General features: G+C 38.9%; 1 protein-coding gene across 1 annotated transcript in view; it reads right to left on the bottom strand.

The window, feature by feature from the left end:
• ST6GALNAC3 (ST6 N-acetylgalactosaminide alpha-2,6-sialyltransferase 3) overlaps window positions 1-25516 on the bottom strand; it is a 623516-nt gene that overhangs the window by 360796 nt on the left and 237204 nt on the right. The window contains exon 2 of the mRNA XM_055585437.1: window positions 1496-1690. Within this exon, the coding sequence (XP_055441412.1) occupies window positions 1496-1690 (195 nt within the window). The remainder of the gene's footprint in view (window positions 1-1495; window positions 1691-25516) is intronic.

A 25516-nucleotide genomic window follows, 5' to 3' on the forward strand; every position in this document is an offset into this window, starting at 1 on the left:
CAGTTTTCCTCTTAACACTCCAAAATCCAATCCATTATTATATAAACAAATGAAAGGTTCTTTGATATTTGGTGAGATTTCTCTCATGAGAGTAATTTGTGAGACAGTTCAGTCACATGTTTCATTTTCTACCCATGAGAGGCACTTGTGAAATGATTAACATAATCCAGTAGAGTTATAGAATATTAAATGACAGTCTGAAATAAAGTAACAAAAGACAAAAGTGAAACAAACTATTCTCTAAGAGATACATTTTTATATAAGTAATCAATTGATTAGGACATTCAACAAATTCAAGCAATAGACACTGAAAAAAAATTAATTCAAAGCCAATTAAAGGATAAACACAAGCAAGGCTCCTAAGAATTTATATGTTATTAATGGTGCCTTTTTCTTTTTAACTATAAAAGTCTAATAAAAACCTAATAAAAGCCTATAAATCATGCATGTATAGAAACAATTTTCAAAGAATCAATTTAACCAGAAGCAATGACTCATGCATGATATTGCCTACAAAAGAGGATGGACAAAGCCAGTTTTCAACATTCCTCACTGACGCTAAGAATAATTCTTGGGATGGGAGTTGCATTATGTGGGTAATTCCCTTCTCTAGTATTTTTGCAAAAATGACCTTTCAGTGGGATCTGATCCAAAATTCTTTCCAGTGATATAGACACACTCGTGATTTGTACCTTTTTCACCAACAAATTTCAAAGGCTTGGACTTGGCAGCGATGAATATTAATCTCATACTCATCCCACTCCATGGAAACAAATAGTGAAAACAATTATATGAATCAGTTCTATACACTGCATATATTTTGTGAAGTTTTTTATTTTTACTTCACTCCATGACACAAATCCTTACTTGCAAAAATGCTAGCACATTGTGCACTTTCTACTTGTCAATATACCTCCATCCTCTTCTGTACCATCAATGGGCTACAAAGATTCAGAGGTTCAGTGATTATAGGATTTGAATGATTTTAACCCCTTTAAATTTGGAAACTCTTTAAATCCCATTATCTCTGCAGCCACTGAGAATTTTTAAATCAGCTTGGCCTTTTCTAGCTCCAGGTCTAAGGATTACAGAGTTTTAAAGAGTATAAATGCTTCTTTGCAGTTCTACAAAGAGCTGTCCCCAACCAGCTGACCTCCAGGAAATAAAGCCAGCCATTTCTCCAGCTGGCGACTGCTGATCAGAGTTTCTAAATGGAAAGATACGTATGTTATGCCACAAACCACCAGGAAAACAAGTAATTGCTTCCTCAACTCCACATGAAGCCAGTGAATCAGAAGATCTGATGCAAGAAGGGGCAACAGACTTTAGACACGTGTCGGAAAGTGTTTAAGAATCAGAAACCAGGAAATGTCAGGGACCCAAAGAAGCTCACTGGGCCATAGAGGAAGTTCAGTGATGGGAAGCCACCTCGCACCCAAAGAAAAGTTGTTACCATGGACACCCTTGAACCCTACGTGAACCTCTGAGGTCTTACCTCTTGCGTCCTCACATTTATGTATCCGTAGTGAGTTCGAAGGGGCCGCCTGTATGTATAGGAGAATGGTATCCATTTCGCACCAGGTTGTCCAAAGCAGTTTAGTAGCAATGGGAAATTCACTTCATTTACAAGGCGCACCACCAGCAGGAAAAGGAATGCTGCTATGAAGCTCACTGCAATCACAGACTTTCTCTACAAAACATTAAAAAAAAAGAAGAATGAATGACTTTCAATCAAAAACAGTCTCAGAAAAAGGATATTTCACTTGGAGACAGAAAACAATTATTTGATGCCCAGATTGCCCTAATGTGCTGAGCCTCTGAAAACAAACTGAGTATGGATTATATTTCCATCCCATTCCTAGCTCTCCTTACCTTCCTATCATCCTCGGTGACTCCTATGCAGCGTTCAAAGCCCAAGTCAGACTTTCCCATCTATAGGAAGCCTTTCCTACCTGTTCATTTTCTTCCCCAGTATTGTCCCCTCACTCCCAACCTATCTACCCTAATAGAGGTAAGAAGTCCCACCCCTCCAGTACTTTGAAGGCCCTTCTCCTGTTGTGCATTTTTCATGGTATAATTCCTTACATGACTTTTCTTTCATGTTATTTTGAGTTTCTGGAGAACAGAGCTGCACTATGCCATATTGCTCTGTATCCTAGGTCCTTAACACAGTACATACTGTAGGCACTCACAAACATGTGTGTGAATGAATAAATGAATTTTGCACATTCTGGTAGACCCAGTCTCATTATAAATCATTATTCTGTATCTTTATCTAGCACTTTACAGGCAAGAAACTTTGTGCTATAGGATACGCAAAAGTAAGATTCAAAAAAGCTAACACTAACAGTAGGAAAAAAACCATATCAAGCAGCATAAGAACATCTCCTAAATGCGTCTGTCATCAAACCAGAGTAGGAGCAACTGTATCAGACTGCCATGGGGAAAGGAGAACTGTATTTGTGCTTGAACTTGATAAAATGCATGCATTTTTCACTAGACGTGTGAGCAGAGCTTTCTAGGAAGAGGGAACAGAGTAAGGAGGCAAGAAAACATGAGGTTATACATAGCCACGTAGCATTTTGTTTTACTGTGACACAGAGAAGAAGAAAAAGCTGAAAATAAAGATGATAACTTTATAGACTGTCTCAGATACCAAGCTAAGTCTCTACTGAGTTTGTTAGATGATGGAAAACTTAAGGAGATTTTTTGTTTAATTATTTAATTTTTGAAATGTGACTGTTATGTCACAATCAAACGCCAGTGTTTGAGGCACTTTGGAGCAGAGTGAAACCAAACACAGGCAGCAACTAGTTAGGAGAGTATTTCAATTGGCTAGGACAGAAGTAATGAGGAATGAAAGTGAGAATAGTGGCAGGGGGAGTAAAAAGGTGAGAAAAGACATGAGAAAAACTCAATTCAGGTGGAAGACAGAAACCTTGGCTTCTGACTGAATAGAAGTGGCAGACAGAAAATTCAGAGATGCCACAGATGTTGAGTTCAGGTAGCTGCAATAACACTAATCATATCAGGAGAAACCAGGGTGGTCAGGGCAGGAAATGATTTAAGAGAGTAAGTGGACAAAGAGCTTGACTTTCTAAGTCCTAGCTCTCAAGGGCAAATGGGTTATCAAGGGGTCAGACAGAAAGTCAAGTCTAGAGTAAGAAGAAAGAAGAGAGCTGAGGACAGATGTTAGGAACAACACTGCCTTCTCTCCAGGGTGAAGACAAAATTAAATATTCCTTCCTGAAGGAAGGGCTTTGCCCTTGACTCTTCTTCAAACTTAAGGGAAACCAAATCACTTTCTGGGAAAGACTGAATGCTTGTTGTTGGTGCTGTTGTGTTTTTAGCTTGCCAATTTCTGGTAGAGTCAGCTTCCTTTTACTTCTCACAGAATGTCCCAAAGGAGAAAAAAAGCCCAAAACTGGCCCCTGAATCCTCCCTGGGCCCATGGTCACAGTCTCTGAAAGGGCAAGAGAATAAGGCCTCAAAGTCAGACACCCAAAGGAAGTCTTCTCTCTTGCCCAGCTCCCAGGATTTGTAAAAGCCCCATCCATCCCCCTGTCTAGCCAGCCTAATTTTCCAGTCACCTGAAAGTCCCTTGAGTTCTGCTTCCTTAGAACCCCTTATCTCACCACTTACTACCACAGCCTTACCTCATTTAACCTTCTAATCATGAAAAACTGTTTTAATTTGTTCCTCTGTGGGAACATTATGTCCACAACATTGCAATGTGTCAAGGTAACACCTTAAATGAGGTGATGGATCTTACAAGTTTAAAGGGACATAGACCAGAACAGATGGCTAAATAAAAGCAAAGGGGCCAGTCATCCATTAAGTAAACAGGTAAGAACCTTTTTTATCGCCATCCAGTAGTTTGTTGCAAACCAGTAGCTTGTTTTGAAGGAAACCAGGTGGGATTTGTGCCCAGCGTGGCTCTCTGCTTCTCTTAGCTGCCGCATTGCACTGCATGGCTGGGGCTGGGGGACAAAAGCATGGAGGGCCTGTCTGAATTCACTGATCTCACAAAACAACGCATGTATAATGCACCCATGAGAGGAAAATAAATCAGCCATTTTGAGAGAAACTTCAAAATGGAATGAAATCATAGTTGTAAAAGCCTGCTACCTAGCAATCCATGTCTGCCTCCCATGTTCTATCAGAGGGAACCAAGTAATGAGCACAGAGAGGATGAGGGGGGCAAATGAGGAGTGAAAGCCAGACACTCACTCCTCTGCGCTGGACCTATACCACAGTCTGCAGTGGGCAGACAGGCTTCTTTCATGGCTCCGGCTTCAGCCTCGATTCTATTGCATTGTCTGACCCTCATTCTTTGCCTTCCTTCAAATTTCCATATTCTTGTTTAACATAAACTCAGTCCCATAGTCCTAATATGAAACACCCTGATGTTTCACTAGAAAAGGTCTACAAGCACATTCTGGACTCAAGGACAGCAGGACTTAATGTGGAATGCATTCTTTTAGTAGTCCCTTCTACCAGATCATGACCTTGAGTTTCAACAGCTAAAACAAAACCACAATGAGGCTACTCGAAGTTTCCATACATCAGAACGCAGAGAGAATATGTATGTGTGTCTATATAGGGACATAGGAGCTGGGGAAGTTACAAAATACCAACATGCCAACCAAAATACCAACATGATATGTTGTTGTCATTTAGTTGCTAAGTCATGTCCAGCTCTTTGCGACCCCATGGACTGTAGCCTCCTCTCTCCTCTGTCTATGGGATTTCTCAGGCAAAATACTGGAGTGGGTTGCCATTTCCTTCTCCAGGGGATCTTCCTGGATTAGGGATTGAATCCATGTCTCCTGCATTGACAGGCACTGGCAGGAGGATTCTTTAATGCTGAGCCACCAGAGATGTGCATCCATGATATACTTGAATATGAATATATTTATTCCAAGTCACAACTGCACATTGAGTCCACACTCTGTATAGACTTGGCGAGGTGCTGAAAAACAGGAATAAAACTACAGAAGATAGACCATGCTTGCAAAGAGTCACAACTTAGTGCACCTGGCAAGTGAACAGAAAATTAGAATACCACATATCAAATCAGGTGACAGAGGTATGCACAGGGCGGTGTGGTACCCCAGAGGAAGAGGGGGACAGCCATGCATGAAACAATCTAAAGAATGCTTGTCTGAAGAGGTGATGTTGAAATGGAGTCCTGAAGAATCAGGAGGAGATAGACAAGTGGAGATGAGAAGGGCATTCCAGGCAGAGGGAACAGTTTAGACAAAGGCACAGAAGTTTTTTAAAGGCCTGAATTTGGTCAGAAACATGCAAGTCATTTGATAAGATGAATACATTTGATATGTAGTGGGAGATATGCTGGGAAGTGGACAAGGTTCAAATCATAACAAAAAATAATAAACCAAATGCATGAAGTCAGATGCATTTATTTGTCCCACTTCCCATACATTGGGATAATGAAAATAAATGCATAAAGTGCTGTTTTATAATTCTAGTCTTCACTTTCCAATCTAGTGAAAATGTGTCCATCACTTTATATTACAAATTGCCAGTTAACATACCACAACTTGTTTCCACTTGTTTGACTTTAGTTTATCCTATCACTTGCTTCTTCTTTTAACTGTTTTAAGTCCATCAACAGTCAGCAAATGACTCTACTTGTTTACACATCTACATCTAACAATTTGTTTATGGAATTGATCATTGCTGTTTTTATTGAAGCAATCAGAGCATTCCCCAGATTCAACAACCAACAATTAGGTAAGAGAAGGCAACAGTAAGAACTTGTCAAGTTAATAATGCACAAGATTCAGTGCAACAAACTTTCACACTGTAGAAAACAGATATAAAGTTAACGTCATTCCCCTAAGCTCACACAGTGAACACTAAATGATATAATAGGTGGAAAAAGCAAAGCACAGGTCAGGGAACCTAGTGAACACTCAAAAATGGAAGATGTCACTATTACAATATGACCACTAATGGTGAAATCCTTGGAGGACATGAGCCAGTGATGAGCACAGGCTAGCCCATGGGCACACATGATAAGAACTGAGAGATACCTTTTTCTTAAATACCCCAAGCACCTGCAGCCACATGAACATTCAGCACAACTCATCCACGCGAGTTCTGAGAGAATGTCACCATGCCCAGATAGATCTGATGAATTGCTTTACAGAAAGCTTTCTCCTTCTTTTGGGCAAGTCTGAAGGGGCCTTTAACAGCTGAGACATTTAGAATTTAATCCCCTCTGTGCTGCAAAAATATGCATCAAAAATGTGGCATTCCAGTTGCTTGCTCTTTAGGGTAGGAATATCATTTATCAGACTTTATAGCAGAAATACCTATTTCAAAATAAAACCCACAGAGAATTCATGATTTAGGAAGAAAACAATTGCAGAGATGTGGACCTAGCAATTTTGCAACCCATATTAACATTTTTATGTTTTTATTCTTTTTATCACAGACTTTAACCACAGAATATGTTCTTTAACTTTTAGGTTAGTTGGTTGCTAGATTTTTTTTTTTTTGGTTTATTTTCTGTAAATGATAGACAACAGTATAAAGGTATATTTTTCTATTTAAATTGTATTATTTAATGACTGAATTAGCTGTTTATGTGGTAAAATGGCTCACTTTTGTCCGTATGCTATCACTTACTCAATAATAAATATGAAACACAGTGTCAATTGTATTATTTATACCATTACTCAGTAACCTCACACAGTGATGGGAACCTCAGTTCAGTTCACTTCAGTCACTCAGTCATGTCCGACTCTTTGCGACCCCGTGAATTGCAGCACGCCAGGCCTCGCTGTCCATCACCAACTCCCGGAGTTCACTCAAACTCATGTCCATTGAGTTGATGATGCCATCCAGCCATCGCATCCTCTGTCATCCCCTTCTCCTCCTGCCCCCAATCCCTCGCAGCATCAGGGTCTTTTCCAATGAGTCAACTCTTCACATGAGGTGGCCAAAGTATTGGAGTTTCAGCTTTAGCATCAGTCCTTCCAAAGAACACCCAGGACTGATCTCCTTTAGAATGGACCGGCTGGATCTCCTTGCAGTCCAAGGGACTCTCAAGAGTCTTCTCCAGCACCAGAGTTCGAAAGCATCAATTCTTCAGCACTCAGCTTTCTAGTCATTGCTTATTTGTGACTTATCAAATATAATTTCTTTTCCTGTATAAAAAGCTATATCTTCAATATAATTCTACCTTGTGCCATTGGCCAAGCTCCAAATCTGGTCTCCCTGAATACAACAAAGCTTCATCCCTTTTGTATAAGGATGAATTAGCAAAGCTCGGGATATATAAATATAACCTTCATTTGTTTCATTTTATTTATTGAATCAACAAACTGGATCCTGACTGTTAAACTATGGTAAACTCTGGGGAAAATCTCACTCATGTGTTGGGGGGGATAAGAAAAAGAGGGTAAAAAAAAAAAAGTAGACAATCCTAGACTGGTGGAGTCCACACAGGAGCTTATCAAGGGCAGCCTTAGGCAGCTAGCTGGTAATAGAATCATTGAGGCCATCAAGAAGAGAGAAGTGAATGTCAAACAAGGTCAACAGTGGAGAATTAGCAGCACTTCAGAATCCAGGAGGCTAATGAAGAAAATGTGATAGGAAAAAGCAATACATTTTAGGAGCAAGCTTTCAAGAGTGCAGAAGAGTGAAGTTAAAAACGTAGGAAGGGATTTGGTTATAGGAAGTTATACATCATGCCAAAGAGTCTGCACTTTCACTATAGACTCTGAAGAAGGGGTCTAAGTATGGGATAGAGAGGTCAGACTTGATCATGGAAAGCTCACTCTGGAGGTAGTGTAGTAAGTGAATGGAGAGATCCTTCAGGAAAGACAATGAAAAAAGGCAACAGTGGACTACTTCAGATATCACTAATGGACAATAAAAATTCTCAATATGAAAACTTCAATTATTACTTTCAATGACTGGCTTTTCTTTTCCTAGAAGAGCCAATGGGAATAAAGTCCAGATATAGCAGACATGGGTGAATAACCATCATAAACTTAATAGAAGATAGCATTTAATGAGTGATATTAGTTGGAGAAATATTTCTGTAATCCCTACTTTCTAGATTAAGAAATAGAGATATAGAGTGGTTGAGTAATGTGTCCAAGGTCACAGAGCAAGAAAATAATAAAGACATCTATGTAACTCAGATATTCTGACTCTAGAGTCTGTATTTTAGTGTATGAATTAACTAAGTTGTTAATTGTTACTCATATCAAGAGGAACACTCTTATGGGATTGGTTCAGAAATTTTAAAAACTGGTACTAGCCATAAGCAGATTTTGTAATACATTTTGTCAATAAGCAAAATACCTAATTCATATGGAAAATTAAGAGGCTGATCTGAAACATGGTAATTATACTTATTTCAAAATCAGTAATTTGTGCACAGATTTAATTCTGGCTCTACTCCCAGTATTAAAAATACAACTACATTAGCTCTAAGGGAAAACAAAGCAATTATCCTTCCACTTGGGATAGAGAATATTAGGTACCCTTAGTCAATCAATACTATGTAGTCTTAATTCAGGAAGTCTACAGGAACCAACATGACTGAATGGGGTATGTCTTCCCTTCTCAGCTCCACAATTCCATAATCTTTTTATTCAATGAAGATGCAGCCAAACAGCAAAATATTGATGGTTTCTTTAAATAAATGTACACATAAATATATAAATAAATAAAGTCAAAACATTAAAGTGAGTTTTTTTTAGTTGTAGAACATCTTCAATATGGTGATCTACTTTAAGAATGTGGAGCCACATCAACATGTCACTTTTAGACATGGGTACAGTCCAATAAGAAATACAAATCCAATCAACAAAAACCAAAGCAGTAGAGGTCTCATGGGCATCCCCACTGTCATAAACTATTCTATACAAAATACTAGGAACATTACAGGTGGCCAAAATTGTATTTCTGCTTTATTGACTATGCCAAAACCTTTGACTGTGTGAATCACAATAAACTGTGGAAAATTCTGAAAGAGATGGGAATATCAGACCACCTGACCTGCCTCTTAAGAAACCTGTATGCAAAATCACTGCAGATGGTGACTGCAGCCATGAAATTAAAAGACACTCCTTGGAAGGAAAGTTATGACCAACCTAGGCAGCATATTAAAAAGCAGAGACATTACTTTGTCAACAAAGGTCCATCTAGTCAAGGCTATGGTTTTTCCAGTGGTCATGTATGGATGTGAGAGTTGGACTATAAAAAAAGCTGAGTGCTGAAGAATTGATGCTTTTGAACTGTGGTGTTGGAGAAGACACTTGAGAGTCCCTTGGACTGTAAGGAGATCCAACCAGTCTATCCTAAAGGAGATCAGTCCTGGGTGTTCATTGGAAGGACTGATGTTGAAGCTGAAACTCTAATATTTTGGCCACCTGATGCGAAGAGCTGACTCATTGGAAAAGACCCTGATGTTGGGAAAGATTGAAGGCAGGAGGAGAAGGAGACGACAGAGAATGAGATGGTTAGATGGCATCACCAACTCAATGGACATGAGTTTGGGTAAACTCCAGGAGTTGGTGCTGGACAGGGAGGCCTGGCGTCCTGTGGTTCATGGGGTTGCAAAGAGTCGGACACAACTGAGCGAATGAACTGAACTGACTGAAAATCTCTTCAGGGATTTTTTTTTTTTTTTCTCCAAAGGAAACTTTCTGTAGCTGCAAACATGTGCTGTGCTTAGTCGTTTAGCTGTGTCTGACTCTTTGTGACCCCATTGACCGTAGCCAGCCAGGCTCCTCTGTCCATGGGGATTCTCCAGGTAAAAATACTGGAGTGGGCTACCATTCCCTTCTCCAGGGTATCTTCCCAACCCAGGGATCAAATCCAGGTCTCCTCCATTGCAGGCAGATTCTTTACTCTCTGAGCCCCCAGGGAATCCCAAGAATACTGGAGTGGGTAGCCTATTCCTTCGCCAGTGTATCTTCTCAACCCAGGAATCAAATCGGGATCTTCTGCATTGCAGGAGGATTCTTTATCAGCTGAGCTACCAAGGAAGCCTATAGAGAAGTTCAAGTTAACATGAACATTATGAGTATCAGATGTCATGTTAAGAGGTCACACTGAACTTTCTAACACTTTATTTTAAAACTAATGAAAAATGTCAATGAGTTTTCAATATGCCTGCACATTTTTCTTATTTTATTTGAGGAGGGTATTTAGGTTTTCTGGCCTAATTTGATTTTCAAACTGCTGCAATATGAAATGAAAACAATCATGGCTATATTCACTGAGTTTATTTTGTAAAAGAATATAAAATCAGTTTTACATCATTTTGCGTCTTCATCTTAAACATATTGCTTCAGCATATATCCTTTCATATAGAGAAAGAAATCAAAGTTCTTCAGAAACACAAGATAGAACTGGAGATGGATATTGAATATGTAAAATGAAGGACCCAGCAAGCAAAATCTCTCAGTGTGGCTGTACAGATAGACATAGAGAGATTTAATCCAAAAGGCCGGTTCTCATGGTGAGAGCATCAGAGATTGGGGCAAATGAACCTAAAGTTATGTTTTTTTCCTTAAATCTTTGTACTTATAGGAAGAAATATGTTCCAGTCTACCTGCTGTTCTCTCCCTATCCCCTGGCATTCTGTTGAGGGAGGAGAGGTGCTAACTAAGGAGGGGTGACGAAGACAATTAGGTCAGCAGACCAAAGTTTTTGTTTTATTCTCAGCCAACACATAGTCTTCATTGGCTTTACTAGGTTTCTACAAACATCAGCTTGGCATCGTTCACTCTTAAACCATTGAGTTTGTCTTTTAGAATCCAATTCTTACTTCCTGTTTAGGACACAGAAGTGGAGCATAAGGATAAATTCTGGTGGTCCTGATGTCATTAGGGCAGGGGGTCCTGCCCAGAAGCATCATGATAATGATTAGAATGACAAGGATGAATCTATACGGCATTACAGTGTACAGCACTTGCCCGTAAGCACTTTCAGACTTACCACCTCACTTGATTTTCCACAGAGCCAGTGAGATAAGACAGGATGGTCAGATGCGTGAAAGTTTCATCTCCCATCTGTCCTTTCATTCCCTTCACGTTTCCAGCTGGACTTCTCACTAGGCTCCAATACCCCTTGGCTCCCAGTTCCTGTGACTTTGTCTGCACTGTTCCCCACTATTGCCCTGCTGTGTTCTACCACCCCCATCTCTATAAGTTCAAGTATAACTCAGCCTAAATCATGTAATCTTCTTAAAACTCTCTATTTCTCCCTGACTCCCAGTTCACAAATAACGGTGGGTTGGGTAATGAAAGAAGATAGAAGAAAGAGATTAGCAGAAATGCAGAGTGAGGAAGGGAGAGGGAATGATTCTCTGATAATTCTGTTTATAAAAATTCCTCGAGGATGTGAACAAAGTCTGAGAAACATCCCTCATACAGGCAGCATGAAACAGAGTGTCTTGAATTTAAAAGAATGAATATCAAATATTTGTTGAAGAATAAAAGAGAGAAAGAAAGGATGGATGGATTCAAAGTTATTCTCTTCTAAATACAGGCAGTAAATAATCCAAAAAGTTGTAGTTTAGGGTCATTAGGAAAAAAAATGTTTTCTTATGAGCAGAAAACCCACAAATTTTTCCTTCCTTTCTTCTTTGTAATTCACTTTACTTAAAACTACCTGTGCAGATTTGATGTGAGCGTGGAGAGGAGACAAGGGAGGAACACTGGGATGGGGGAACTTAGAGTGGGAAGAATTCTAGTCCTTGTTAAACTGGACTTTTCAGTGAGCATTGCTTCAAAGTTCTGATAGAACTCACAGATCTGCTAAGAGCAACATCCTTTTTACAGCACATAAAGAAAAGACTTACAATAATTCACATTTTTAAGAAAACCAGCTCTTGTCTGAGGAAAACTCTTAAAGCTAGAATCCCACATCATGGAATGAGAAGTGGATAACAAAAGGGTAGCCTGTCCTTCTAATAAGGACAATGGCCCATTTTCTGAGAGTAGGAACTTGCAACTGTTAGCTGTGTGCTCAGCAAGTATCAGGTACTGTGCCAGGAATCTTATAGGGATGAAATTAGATTCTCGCCAGCAGCCTATCTGTAGACTCAGGGTGGTCAAGTTACACTAAATGAGCCAATATAGGTAACCTTGGGCACACTGTATAACTTGTTTGTGCTTCTATTTTCTTACATGAAATTGGCAGGGGCGGGGGTGGATAGCACCTGCCTAATATGATTGTAAAAGGTTTAAATGAGTTACTACATATGAAGGGCATTACAGCACTGCCTGGCAAAAGGAAAATGCTTAACACATGCTAGCTTTTATTGTTAGAGTATCTCATCAGATCTAAGACACCATCCATTGTTCATCACTGTTGCTGCTGCTGCTGCTAAGTTGCTTCAGTCGTGTCCGAATCTGTGCGACCCCATAGACGGCAGCCCACCAGGCTCCCCGTCCCTGGGATTCTCCAGGCAAGAATACTGGAGTGGGTTGCCATTTCCTTCTCCAATGCATGAAAGTGAAAGTGAAGTCACTCAGCCGTGTCCGACTCCTAGGGACCCCATGGACTGCAGCCTACCAGCCTCCTCCATCCATGGGATTTTCCAGGCAAGAGTACTGGAGTGGGTTGCCATTGCCTTCTCCAATTGTTCATCACAACATTACTCTAAATATGTTACTAGAGTAAATATAACATTACTTTAAATATGTTAAGAAAGGAAACCAAGGTGAGGAGCCGACACCAAAATGCTATTCCTTTCAAGTTACAATATTCTAGAAATAAAGGTGCCATCCAAAAAGCAAGAAGACAGAAAGGAAAAATAATCTCCCTCAAGAACCTAAACCACAGTCAGGTACTCAAGCAGCCTTTTGATACAAGTTCACACTACCACTGTGATTCAAGGAAAAAGTCAGTAAATAATTCAATTTACAGTGGTCTCCGGGTGGTAGTATCCCCAGATGACCATCTGAAACAACACATAAATCCCATCTGGATGAATTAAACTTTATTGTAGGCAAATAGCAAATGCTAGGTACTGTGTATAAGACTCTGTTCATTTTCAGAGATGCAAAAAAATAGAAAGATATTTTTAAATAAATGAAATATGATGGTATTCCCTGGAGAAGGAAAGGGCAACCCACTCCAGTATTCTTGCCAGGAGAACCCCATGGACAGAGGAGCCTGGCAAGCTACAGTCCATGAGGTCACAAAGAGTCGGACATGACTGAGCAACTGAGCAATGGCAGTATTGCTGTTATAGGTGTCAATGTTATCATCATGGTCATCCAAGGGAACAGAGAACCAGGAATGGAGCTGTCCTGTCCCTCACCCTAAACTCTAAAGGAAGCATAACCACAAATCCGCAGAGTCTGACAGAGTCCTGGAACTTCCCAGGACACTGGAATTCACAAATATAAAAATGCTCAAGGGCTTTTTTTCCCCTCTTGTCCAGATTGCACAAGTTAAAAAAATAAAAAGTCACCTTCTTTTTTGGAAAATGTTTATACTACCCTGCACACACACGCCTATGGGCCCCATCTCCATGCACCAATATCAACTGTTGCACCTCCTGCACCTCCTAGTATCTCTTTAAAGAATGCTCTTGGAGGTCAAAGTTGAACCTTGGCAGAGGAATGCATACATATTAAACAGTCTTTTTATGAACAGCAATAGAGTTTTGCCAGAGCATAAGTTTCATGATGATAATAAATAGTATTGTGTCATGAACATTCGAATTTCTAAGTAAGATAGGTTTCCTATCAATTCTTGACAGTAATTTGAATTGCTCATGAAACATAAAGTCTATTAGTTTATTACTTATAGTTTCCTGTGCTAAAATAGCAACGGCAGAAAGATCTCAATTGTTATGCACAAGGTCTATCATCAGTGAGTTCCTGATATATTTTTTATCATAACCAGATCAGTTAGTGCTATATTTCCTATAGCCTACTAGCCATCTCTATTTGGACGTCTGAGGTAACTCAAATTCAATAGCAGTAGTCCAAATCCAAACTAATGATACCTTCTCTTCCTTATCTAGAGTGTGCTTCTGAGTAGCTGCCATTAAAGTCACTTTGGAGTGCCAATACTTAAAATCTCACTTCTGCTTAGTAGCTATACAACATGGGGCATCTTAATTTTCTTTGTCCTTGTTCCTCATCTATAAAATCATAGAATCATAATGAAAACATTGGGGTACACGTGTCTCTTTCCCTTCTGGTTTCCTCAGTGTGTATGCCCAGCAGTGGAATTGCTGGATCATAAGGCAGTTCTATTTTCAGTTTTTTAAGGAATCTCCACACTGTTCTCCATAGTGGCTGTACTAGTTTGCATTCCCACCAACAGTGTAAGAGGGTTCCTTTTTCTCCACACCCTCTCCAGCATTTATTGCTTGTAGACTTTTGGATCGCAGCCATTCTGACTGGTGTGAAATGGTATCTCATAGTGGTTTTGATTTGCATTTCTCTGATAATGAGTGATGTTGAGCATCTTTTCATGTGTTTGTTATCCATCTGTATGTCTCCTTTGGAGAAATGTCTATTTAGTTCTTTGGCCCATTTTTTGATTGGGTCATTTATTTTTCTGGAGTTGAGCTGTAGGAGTTGCTTGTATATTCTCAAGATTAGTTGTTTGTCAGTTGCTTCATTTGCCATTATTTTCTCTAATTCTGAAGGCTGCCTTTTCACCTTGCTAATAGTTTCCTTTGATGTGCAGAAGCTTTTAAGGTTAATTAGGTCCCATTTGTTTATTTTTGCTTTTATTTCCAATATTCTGGGAGGTGGGTCATAGAGGATCCTGCTGTGATGTATGTCAGAGAGTGTTTTGCCTATGTTCTCCTCTAGGAGTTTTATAGTTTCTGGTCTTACGTTTAGATCTTTAATCCTTTTTGAGTTTATTTTTGTGTATGGTGTTAGAAAGTGTTCTAGTTTCATTCTTTTACAAGTGGTTGACCAGACTTCCCAGCACCACTTGTTAAAGAGATTGTCTTTAATCCATTGTATATTCTTGCCTCCTTTGTCAAAGATAAGGTGTGCACATGTGCATGGATTTATCTCTGGGCTTTCTATTTTGTTCCATTGATCTATATTCCTGTCTTTGTGCCAGTACCATACTGTCTTGATAACTGTGGCTTTGTAGTAGAGCCTGAAGTCAGGTAGGTTGATTCCTCCAGTTCCATTCTTCTTTTTCAAGATCGCTTTGGCTATTCGAGGTTTTTTGTATTTCCATACAAATTGGGAAATTATTTGTTCTAGCTCTGTGAAGAATACCGTTGGTAGCTTGATAGGGATTGCATTGAATCTATAAATTGCTTTGGGTAGTATACTCATTTTCACTATATTGATTCTTCCAATCCATGAACATGGTATATTTCTCCATCTATCAGTGTCCTCTTTGATTTCTTTCACCAGTGTTTTATAGTTTTATATATATAGGTCTTAAATTAAATAATGAGAAAACACATAAAGGACCAAGCTTAGGACTGAGCATAGCAGGCAATAAATGATCATTAATTTCCTTCTGTTCTCCACATACTAGTCCCCTACACAAGCTGTCATTTTTTCATGGAATGTCTTCTTCTTTCCTTTCTCTGTCAGAAAAGTGAAAGTGAAAGAAAGTAAATGTCACTCAGTCATGTCTGAGTAGCCTGCCAGGCTCCTCTCTCCGTGGAATTCTTCAGGCCAGAACACTGGAGTGGGTAGCTGTTCCCTTCTCCAGGTGATCTTCCCCCCAGGGATTGAACCCAGGTCTCCCCCATCGCAGGTGGATTCTTTACTGTCTGAGCCACCAGGCAAGCCTCTGTCAGAAAACTGCTATTTATTCTTTGAGACTAAAGCCAAAAGGTCATCTCTTCCAAAACTATCCTGATCACCCTTGAAGATTTCAGAACACTTTTTTCTGAGGCATAATTCATGAAGATAATTCATCTGGTAATTATTTAATTACCAGGCAACCTTCATCATTCAACCAAATTCTGCAAACATATAGCATACCATGCCTCCACATTCTTTTTCCCCAGACAGACATTACTAATCAGCCATAGTATCATTTCTCCCTGAGTAAGGATGCAAGTTCAAAACCCTTTCAACACAATGTTCCAGGCAGTAGTAATGCTAATAAATCAGCCTGGTATATTTACCTCTGTGGTACAAAACAGGTAGCAACTTAAGATCAGAGGCTATGGCTTGATAAGTCTATAACCCATGTGACCACAGATATGATTGTCATCCTCTCTATGTCTTGATTTCCTCACCTGTATGACAGAATATTTTTAGGAAACTAGCTGGTGATCAAGTCTAATGACACTGTAATGATGACCAGGGACCCTGATTGGTCAAAACTGATGTCAGTTCAAGGAAGGTTTGCAGCACAGCTCTGCACAAGGCCCCCACTCTTATCACAGAGTTAGGCATGCCTTCAGACACTTGAAAATTGAACCTGGTGTCTACGTAATTGAAATAGAAATGGGGTGAGAATTTGTGATCTTTCAACTTGGTAGATAGCAGCTGCCACTTACCAAAGCCTACCTGATTGCAGCTATTTTGTACCTGCTGAGAAAAAGTTTGCAGCAAAAGAGATTATTTCCTTTTTAACCCTTGTCTGAAAAGAAGTTTCCATGTAATTTGACCCAGTTGTATAGAACAGGATCAGGTTCAGTCTTTCACATGTATATGGGCACTATCAGGTTAACACCCCTGGCCAAACCACTTCCACTGAGCCCTGACCCTCACAACAGGAATTTTAAATGTCCACTGAGTTATTTTGTTGAAAACTTGATATCAAAGCAAAGAGAGTCTGAACATTTTCACTTCTATGTATATTTATTAAAATAAGGAAAAAAAATCTGTTTTTGTATCTCATGTGTATGTATGTGTTAGTTGCTTGGTCATGTACAATTCTTTGCAATCCCATAGACCACAGCCCACCAGGCCCCTCCATCCTTGGGATTCTCCAAGCATGAACACTGGAATGGGTTGTCATTTCCCTCTCCAAAAAGAACTATAGAAATGAAAAAAGTGAAGTCACTCAGTCATATCTGACTCTTTGCGACCCCATGAATGGTAGCTTACCAGGCTACTCCATCCATGGAATTTTCCAGGCAAGAGTACAGGAGTGGGTTGCCATTTCCTTCTCCATTGTATCTTGTAAGTGACTACATTAAAGATGAAGTTTCTCTGGAGATTAGTTCTATGAGCCAAATATTCAGATTTATTCAGTAAACATTATCATAAAAATATATACCATGGTAGTTCCAGGAAAAGAATTACCAATAAATAGTTGTGAAGACACAAAGGCCATTTCCCCAGATTTAGAAACAGATTCAGTGGATGAGAGGTAAGCCTGTGCTAGATCTTAATATTTAAACTAAAATTTCAGCTCTGGTGCCCAAGACCCTGCCTAGGTGGGTATTCTTTTACAGAATTAGGTCCAACGATTAAACTTTCACAACCCTTAAAGGGTTTACCACCATCCCTAACATTGAACTTCCTATTCACTAAGTGTCTCTGTTCTCTGTTGGAATGACTAGCTTAACATCTCTCTTCCTGCAGGACTATGAACTCTTGAAAAACCAAAGCTCTACCTCTCATGTACAGTGCTTCACCACCCGCAAAAGCAGCCAAGCCAGCAGCCTTGTGTAAACAGACCACCAAAACACATGAGGAATCTGGAAACAGCTTTGGAGGCCTGCCTGAGTGTGGCACAGATCATCTTCTCTAACTACATGTCTCCGGGTCTCAGTCAGCTACAGGACTTCCCCGGTGGCTGAGAGAGTAAAGAATCCACCTTCCAATGCAGGAGACTCAGGTTCCATCCTTGGGTCAGGAAAATACCCTGGAGGAAATGACAACCCACTCCAATAATCTTGCCTGGGAAATTCCATGGACTGAGGAGCCTGGAGGGCCACAGTTCATGAGGTCACCAAGAGTTGGACATGACTTAGCGAGTAAACACCAAAAAGTCAGTTAGAAGGGCGAGGCCACCTCCACATCCTTGTTTGCTCTCTAACCATCTAACCACCAATGACTAGGATGGTGCTTAGAACACACATCATTCCTGTTCACTTTAAAAAAAACTGTATTGCTGATTTTGTTCGATAATTTCCCAAAGCATGAAGTTGGACCATAGTCAGCATATTTTGACATTTTTCTGTGATTTGTTATTTTTAGGTGATATTTTGCAAATCAGGCTTTGCTCCTGATTTTAACAAAGCCTTTTCTTCCTGAGCAAAACAGATGAGCAGTTCAGCAAGACAGGGCAGCTTTTATCTGCAAAAAAATCTGCCTTTCAGCAGAGCAGACAATACAAGCAAAATGGAGGCAAACACATGCAATATTTCCTGTATGTGAATTGTGAGTCTTTTCTCCTGTGGGATGAGCAAGTGGCAAGATAGTTTATTCCCGTGTGGCACTGATAGCAGGTCCTGAATACTTCTGAATATATCACTTTTATTGCCTTTTATATTGAATTACTGTGAAGGAAAAAATACTTTTGTGAGAATTCAAAATCAAAATACTTTAGGAGCTTTTAGAATCCACCTCTGGGACATAAAGAAAAGCTTAAGAAAACAAATAAATCTGCTCTGCTGAGGTATACCACATACCACTCCCACTGAGAGAGGGCCCCTTTACAGAAAGGGGAATGTTATCAAATATTTATGTTGACTTTCAGGGAAAAAGGTAAGTGTTCTATTTGGGGTCCAGAAACTCTGAACCTGTCTGCTGCTTTAGAACTTGCTATGTAAGGGATGAAATTTGCCCCAGGGTGCTTTGGCCTGCAGCATTTCAACACCACATGCGTCTTCTGGTACTTGATTTAAGATGCTTCCTAATGGTATATTTCACTAGAACTCTCACCTCTCCATTATCCACTGATTATAAAAATGCTTAGTCAATATACATCATTTTTTGGGTTTTCAAATGCATTTTCAATAGATTTCCTCTCCTTTCTGTGCAACCAAGAACTCCACAAGCCAAGGTAAGTTGTTTCAACCATTTTAGTTCTAGGCTTGTCCTTTTCTCTTTAGGTGAGAAGTTGCTTGTATGGTAAGTAAAGTCCAGGTGGCTTAGCATGACATACAAGCCCCTCTATGATCTGACCCGTGACTGTGTGTCCAGCCTAGCTCTCAGTATTCCAAAGCCCATTCTTCATACTTTGGCTACAGTAAGCATCCTGTGCTTCTTGAAAGGCTCTATGCTTTTTGATAGCTTCATATACTGGCATAATTCCTTCTATCCAAAAGTTCAGTTCAGGGGTTAAAAGAAAAAACCCACAACAAAACAAAACCCCCCAAAAATCTGTCTTCACACTCTAAAAAACTTTACCCCCTTTCAGACAGTTCCCCTAGCCTTTCTACTGCCTCATCAGGAAATCCGTCCCTAGATCTTGGGGAGTTCCTGGCCAGATGAGAGGAAAAGAAAGAGAGATAAAGAACAAATAGAGACATAAAAACAAAATATATATACATATATATGTATAATTTGCACTGGTTCAGTCATGTTGTAATTGTAGTAGCACTAATTGAGCACCTATTTCTTGTGTGGAATTGTGCTAGACCCTTTACACACATTTCCTCTAATATTAACAAATGAAATACACATAAATATTTTTATCCCCAACTTCACAGTTGAGGAAACTGCTGGTCAAAGGGGAAAAATGATTGTCCCAGGATAAGAACTAATTAGTAGTGATGTCAAGATTCAAACCAGACTATCCAAGAATCTAGTGATCTTTCCATTATACCTCAAAGATATCTTATCTCATAGCTCTGTATTTATTAAGTTATATCTTTGTCAACTTCAATGAACTATAATGCTTTGAAGGAAAAGATTGCATTTTGGACACTTAGTTTTGGAAACTCATTCTTTGGCATATACAAGGTGCTCAAGAAATGTTGGTGAAGAAAAAGAAAGAAATGTTGATGAATCAATAAATTAAATGAATGCAATAATTTGCCTCTGTGCTTTTCAAATGAAAAAAAAATAGTTATTATGTGTGGAAACTGAGATGCTTGTACATATTCTGATGCTTTGTTTTAATCATTTTCAAGAGGCAGTGTAGTCAAAAGATGATTTGGAGACAAGAGACTATAATCTTAGCTCCACTGTGGATAAATTAGTTCCTATCTTAAGATTCCTAAAATGTAAAATGGAGATTGTAAGATCCCCTTCCTCAAAAATTTATGAGCTTTAACTCTTATGAAAGTGAAAAATGAAAGTGTTAGTCGCTCAGTAATGTCTGATTCTTTGTGACTCCATGGACTGTAGCTCACCAGGCTCCTTTGTCCATGGAATTTTCCAGGCAAGAATACTAGAGTGAGTAGCTACGACCTTTTCCAGGGGATCAAAGGCTATCAAAAGCCCTTTCTTCATAAACACCTAATTTCCATACAAATGTTGACTGATTTTGACAGTCAACTACACAGGATGATTTTCCTTAAAGACTATTTATTTTTAAAATAATACTTTTGTAAGCAGAATGATGAGGACTAAAGAATTTAATATTTTCTATAAATCAGTGCACACTTATTGAGCACCTACACCATGTCTAACTTTTTTGAAGCTTCTCTGGTCGTTCAGCAGTAAAGAATCTGCCTGCAATGCAAGAAATGCGGGAGACACTGGTTTGATCTCTGGGTCAGGAAGATCCCCTGAAGGAGGAAATGGCAACCAATCCAGTATTCCTGCTGGGAAAATTCCATGGGCAGAGGAGCCTGGCAGGCTGCAATCCATACGTTTGCAAAGAGTCAGATACAACTGGGTTACTAAACACATATATACATACACCATGTCTATACATGGTCTGAGTTCAGTCTGTTCTCTTAAAATAAAAAAGCTGGTGATAGCAGAAAAAACATGAAGAAGAAAAACTAATGTATTTCTTATAAAATAATTTAATTTAATGTCATTCTTTCTTATTAGGTTGAAATTCTATAAGGGGTGGGAACTATTTGTTTTTTTGTTGGTACTACATCATCCTCATATAATACCTGGTATAAAGATGGTGCTCAAGATACATTTATTGAACACACATTCATAGCTCATTGTTTAGTAAAATACTATCATGGACACTTGCGGTTTCTAAGATAAGACATGGTCTGGAAATGGAGGGCAAAAGTTAACAGAGAAGTGAATTTTCCATTTAGGAAAAGCAACAGGAGTTTGTCACTTGAAAACAAGTCCAGGAAAGTAGGAGAAAGCCAGGATCTAACTGGAGTGACCAAAAGACATTTCCTTAGGAAATAATGAATTTTCACCATCTACTGATATTACAGTTCTCAAAGCATTTTATCCCATGAAAATGTATTTCCTCCTTTCACCTAACATATAAACACAGACACACAGACCCCCCCCCCCCTCCCCACACACACACTTTGGTTTTGATCTCCAGGCTTTATTCTTCCCTGTGTATAATTCTTCCTCTCTGAAGCCTACCCAAGTGGAGACTCCAAAGGCCCTAACTATGGACATTAAAGAAACCTTCATTTGCTTCCAGACAAGCACACTTTACCACTCTGAATTTGTAATCTGGAAAATGAGGATAGGAACCTCCACTTCTCATAGTAACACTGAGGATTGAAAAAGTAATAAGAAATATATATTATGTAAGTGGCACACAGCAAGTATTCAGTGAACCTCTCTTCTGTCTCCTACTCCCTCACCTCTCTATTCATACTACATCATGAGAGAAACAATTTGTAACTACTAAGTCTCAGTTCAGCAGAGGTGGGAACACACATACACACACAGAGAGACTCAAATACCTTACCTTTACCAAACTCAATAGCACTAAAGTCCAACACCTCCAAAGAATAATACACGTGGTAGAACATTCTGAGTTTTAAACTACAAAGGCCCATGCTAGTAACACCTTGAAATACAACCTTTGGGTCTCCTTAGTTGGAAAAATCTTCAAGAAGCTCTTTGATATCAAAGAACATACCTATTTTCGGTAGCTTTAAACTATAATTGCTCAGGCTCCCTGGTGGGTAAAAAAAAATAAAGTCTTATACAGAGAAAGAAAATATCTCAATAAAGTCTTCTGGAGGAAAAAAATCTCTCACTGGTTTGCAAAAATTCTTGACAGAGCTTTTTTCATAGCATGAAGTGGAGAAGCTGCCAGGAAGAAGAATTAGATTGTAATGGGAAGAACAAGTAAAGAATTACAGTGCTCCAAATCCTGATCACTTTTTACAAATTGAACATCTTTCCTTCCCCATCCCAAATTATGGAAATTTGGTTTATTGTACCTTCTAAAGGGGAATGAAATGTATACAACAAATAGAATCTTCCCAGGATATTTCCCTTTCTTCAAATAATAGATATATGCATTAATTTCATATAAATTATATGCCTAAATACACCAACTAACAACATGCTACACACATCCATCACTCTGTTTCCCTTAAGTGGGTTGAACTTGACCTTCAAAGCCCTTGAAATGCAAAAAAATTTACTCTTTTCTGACATTTATGAGTGTCTTTTCTGCTTGACTGCCTTTTACTGCTTGGAAATAATAGTGAAAGCATTGTAGACAAAATCTGCTATAAACACTAACAAATAACAGGAAAGGCAGACAGTTTTATTCCAGGCAGGTTAAAGCTAATCTAATCAAATCTAATTCTCTCTTTCTGTAAGCCTACCACTATGTTCAATTTATTTTTTGATTAGAAGTGCAATAGGATAGTCCTCTGTTGGACCACAGTTAAACAATACTGAGTTTACATTTTCCTTACAAACAATACTGATGAAACAACAGATTTTAAAGGTGCTTTTTTGAAAAAACATTGTCTAATACTAAAGCTAAGTTCCAAGAAGATTTTAAGGGGAACTTTTTCTTACCGTTTTTTGACTTTGAAAATTTATGGATGGTTCTATTGTAACCCATAATAAAATACACCTAAGAGAAAAGTGTTCTTTGGTCCTGGATTTCAGAGATTTCAGAAAAAGAGCTCTTTGGAAATACTGACTAATGGTAGTAAAGACATTATGTGTATTTAAATACTGAATAATGGGAACAATGAGACCTGAAGAATAGTTAGGAATTCAGTCAGCAAGGTACAAAGAGCTATTTTCTTTCCATTGAACAAATGCACAGTCTCTCATCAAAGAGAGAGCTCCCTTAGCGAGCATGAAGCAAGGCTACATTCACCCCAAATGACTGTGCATAAATGACCAGTTTGCCTTTACGTGAAAAGTTTTCACTGACCAGTAAATCATCCTGTTTCTCCTAGTCTTTAATTGTGGTGTTGAGCTATGCACACACACCTACACACACACACACACACACACACACACACACACACACACTTCTACCTATAATGTACCAGTTGTTAGAAATGGAAGGAATTTTACTGATGGTCTTAGAAAAAGAAAGGGGGGAAGAATACCACCTTATCTCCAAATTAACGTTAGTATATGACTTTCACCTAATAGACTAGGAAATTTCAAGAAGACATTTAAACATTAAATGTCTATCTAGTGTTAAACTTGAGAATGATATGAAGAACAACAGTTGTGAAAGATAGTGGTTTCTTACAAAACTAAACATACTCTTACCATATGATCCAGCAATCCTGCTCCAAAGGAGATAAGAACCATATCCACATAAAACCTGCACATGGATGTTTATGGCAGGTTTATTCATACTTGCCAAATCTTGAAAGCAACCAAGATGTCCTTCAGTATGTGAATAGATAACAAACTGAGGTACATTCTGACAATGGAATGCATGTATGTATGTATACTTGGTCACTTCAATTGTGTCTAACTCTGGAACTCAATGGACTGTAACCCAGTAGGCTACTCTGTCCATAGGATTCTCCAGGCAAGAATATTGGCATCTGTTGCCATGCCTTCTTCCAGGGGATCTTTCCAACCCAGGGATTGAACCCACATCTCCTGTATTGCAGGCAGATTCTTCATCACTGAGCTACCAGGAAGTCAGACAAAGGAATATTCAGCACTAAAAAGATGCATTCCAAACCATGAAACTTTAAATGCATATTACTAAATAAAAGAAGCTAACTTGAAAAGGCTACTTACTATGATTCCAACTATATGACACTTTGAAAAGGCAAAACTATGATGACATTAAAAAAAAAAAAGTTCAGTGTTTGCCAGGAGTTAGGGGACAGGGAGAGAAGAAGAGGTGAAGAACAGAGGATATTTAAGGAAGTAAACTACTCTGTATGTTACTGCAATGATGGATATATGTCATTATAAATTTTTCCAAACCCATAGAATGTATAATACCAGTAATGAAGCCTAAACTATGGACTGTATTGATAATGATGAGTTGATAATAATAGGTTCATCAGTTGTAATCATTCTGGTGAGGGATATAGATAGTGGGGGAGGTTATTCATGAATGGAGACAGAGAGTATATGGAAAATTTTTGTATGTTCAACTTGATTTTGTTGTGAACTTAAAACTGCTCTTAAAAAGTCTATTTAAAAAAGTGGTAGCCATAATAAAAAGGAAACAGCACCTGCCTTGGGCGACACTTGGCCCTGGCTCTAATCTGGGTGCTTCTACTAACCAGCCATGTAACTTTGGACTTGTTGGGATTCAGTATCCTGATATGCAAAATTGGAGAAGAAAATCAATATATTTTATATTTTCAAAAGTCACTTCTAGCACAGTATGGAAATTTAGATCAAATGAGAAAGGTAAATGATGAATTAGTGCCACCCTAAAGGGGAAAAAGACCCTAATGGCATATACCAAGGTATGAATGCCCACAGTTATCTGTTACCAACTATATTGATTAAATCTTCAAAAATTTAACACAACAGCAGCAACGCTGTTGACAAAATAAGCATTTAAAAATTCTCAATAAAGTAGAAAGATGGGGAAAAACCAATATGATTAAATTGTACAATGATAAATGGGATAGATAACAAATTGGGGAGGGGGGGAGGAAGCATTGTTCCAATAAAAGATGGTGGGGAAATGTTTCCTTGATATTACTAGAAGGAAAAAAAAAGGCCTAAGGTATTAGTTGACCAAAAAGTTCAAAATGATTGACACAGCTGCTCAAGAAAATAATTAATTGAGGGAAATAAGGATTAATCTAGAGCAGGGAAAACTTGATGAGTGATTAAACATCAAAACACTCTCACTCAAAAGAAGAAGTTGGCACATTCTTTTCTGAGTAGAGTATGGACCTAAGGGGAGCTTCCCTGGTGGCTCAGTGGTGAAGAATCCACCTGCAATGCAGGAGACACAGAAAACGCAGGTTCAATCCCTGGGTTGGGAAGATCCCCTGGAGAAGGGCATGGCAACCCACTCTAGTATTCTTGCTTGGAGAAATCCATGGACAGAGGACCCTAGTGGGCTATAGTTCATATGGCTGCAAGTTGTGGGACATGACTGAAGCGACTGAGCACTCTGAGAACTAGGTCTACCAAGTGGAATTTCAGGGAGGTAGATTTTGACTTCATACAAATAATAACTTTTGTTTCATATATTAGAAACTGTTTCTAGGGTATTTACTATTTCCAAGGCATAATCAAGATATGGTGCT

Source organism: Bubalus kerabau, chromosome 6, assembly GCF_029407905.1.
Source record: "Bubalus kerabau isolate K-KA32 ecotype Philippines breed swamp buffalo chromosome 6, PCC_UOA_SB_1v2, whole genome shotgun sequence".
NCBI lineage: Eukaryota > Metazoa > Chordata > Mammalia > Artiodactyla > Bovidae > Bubalus > Bubalus kerabau.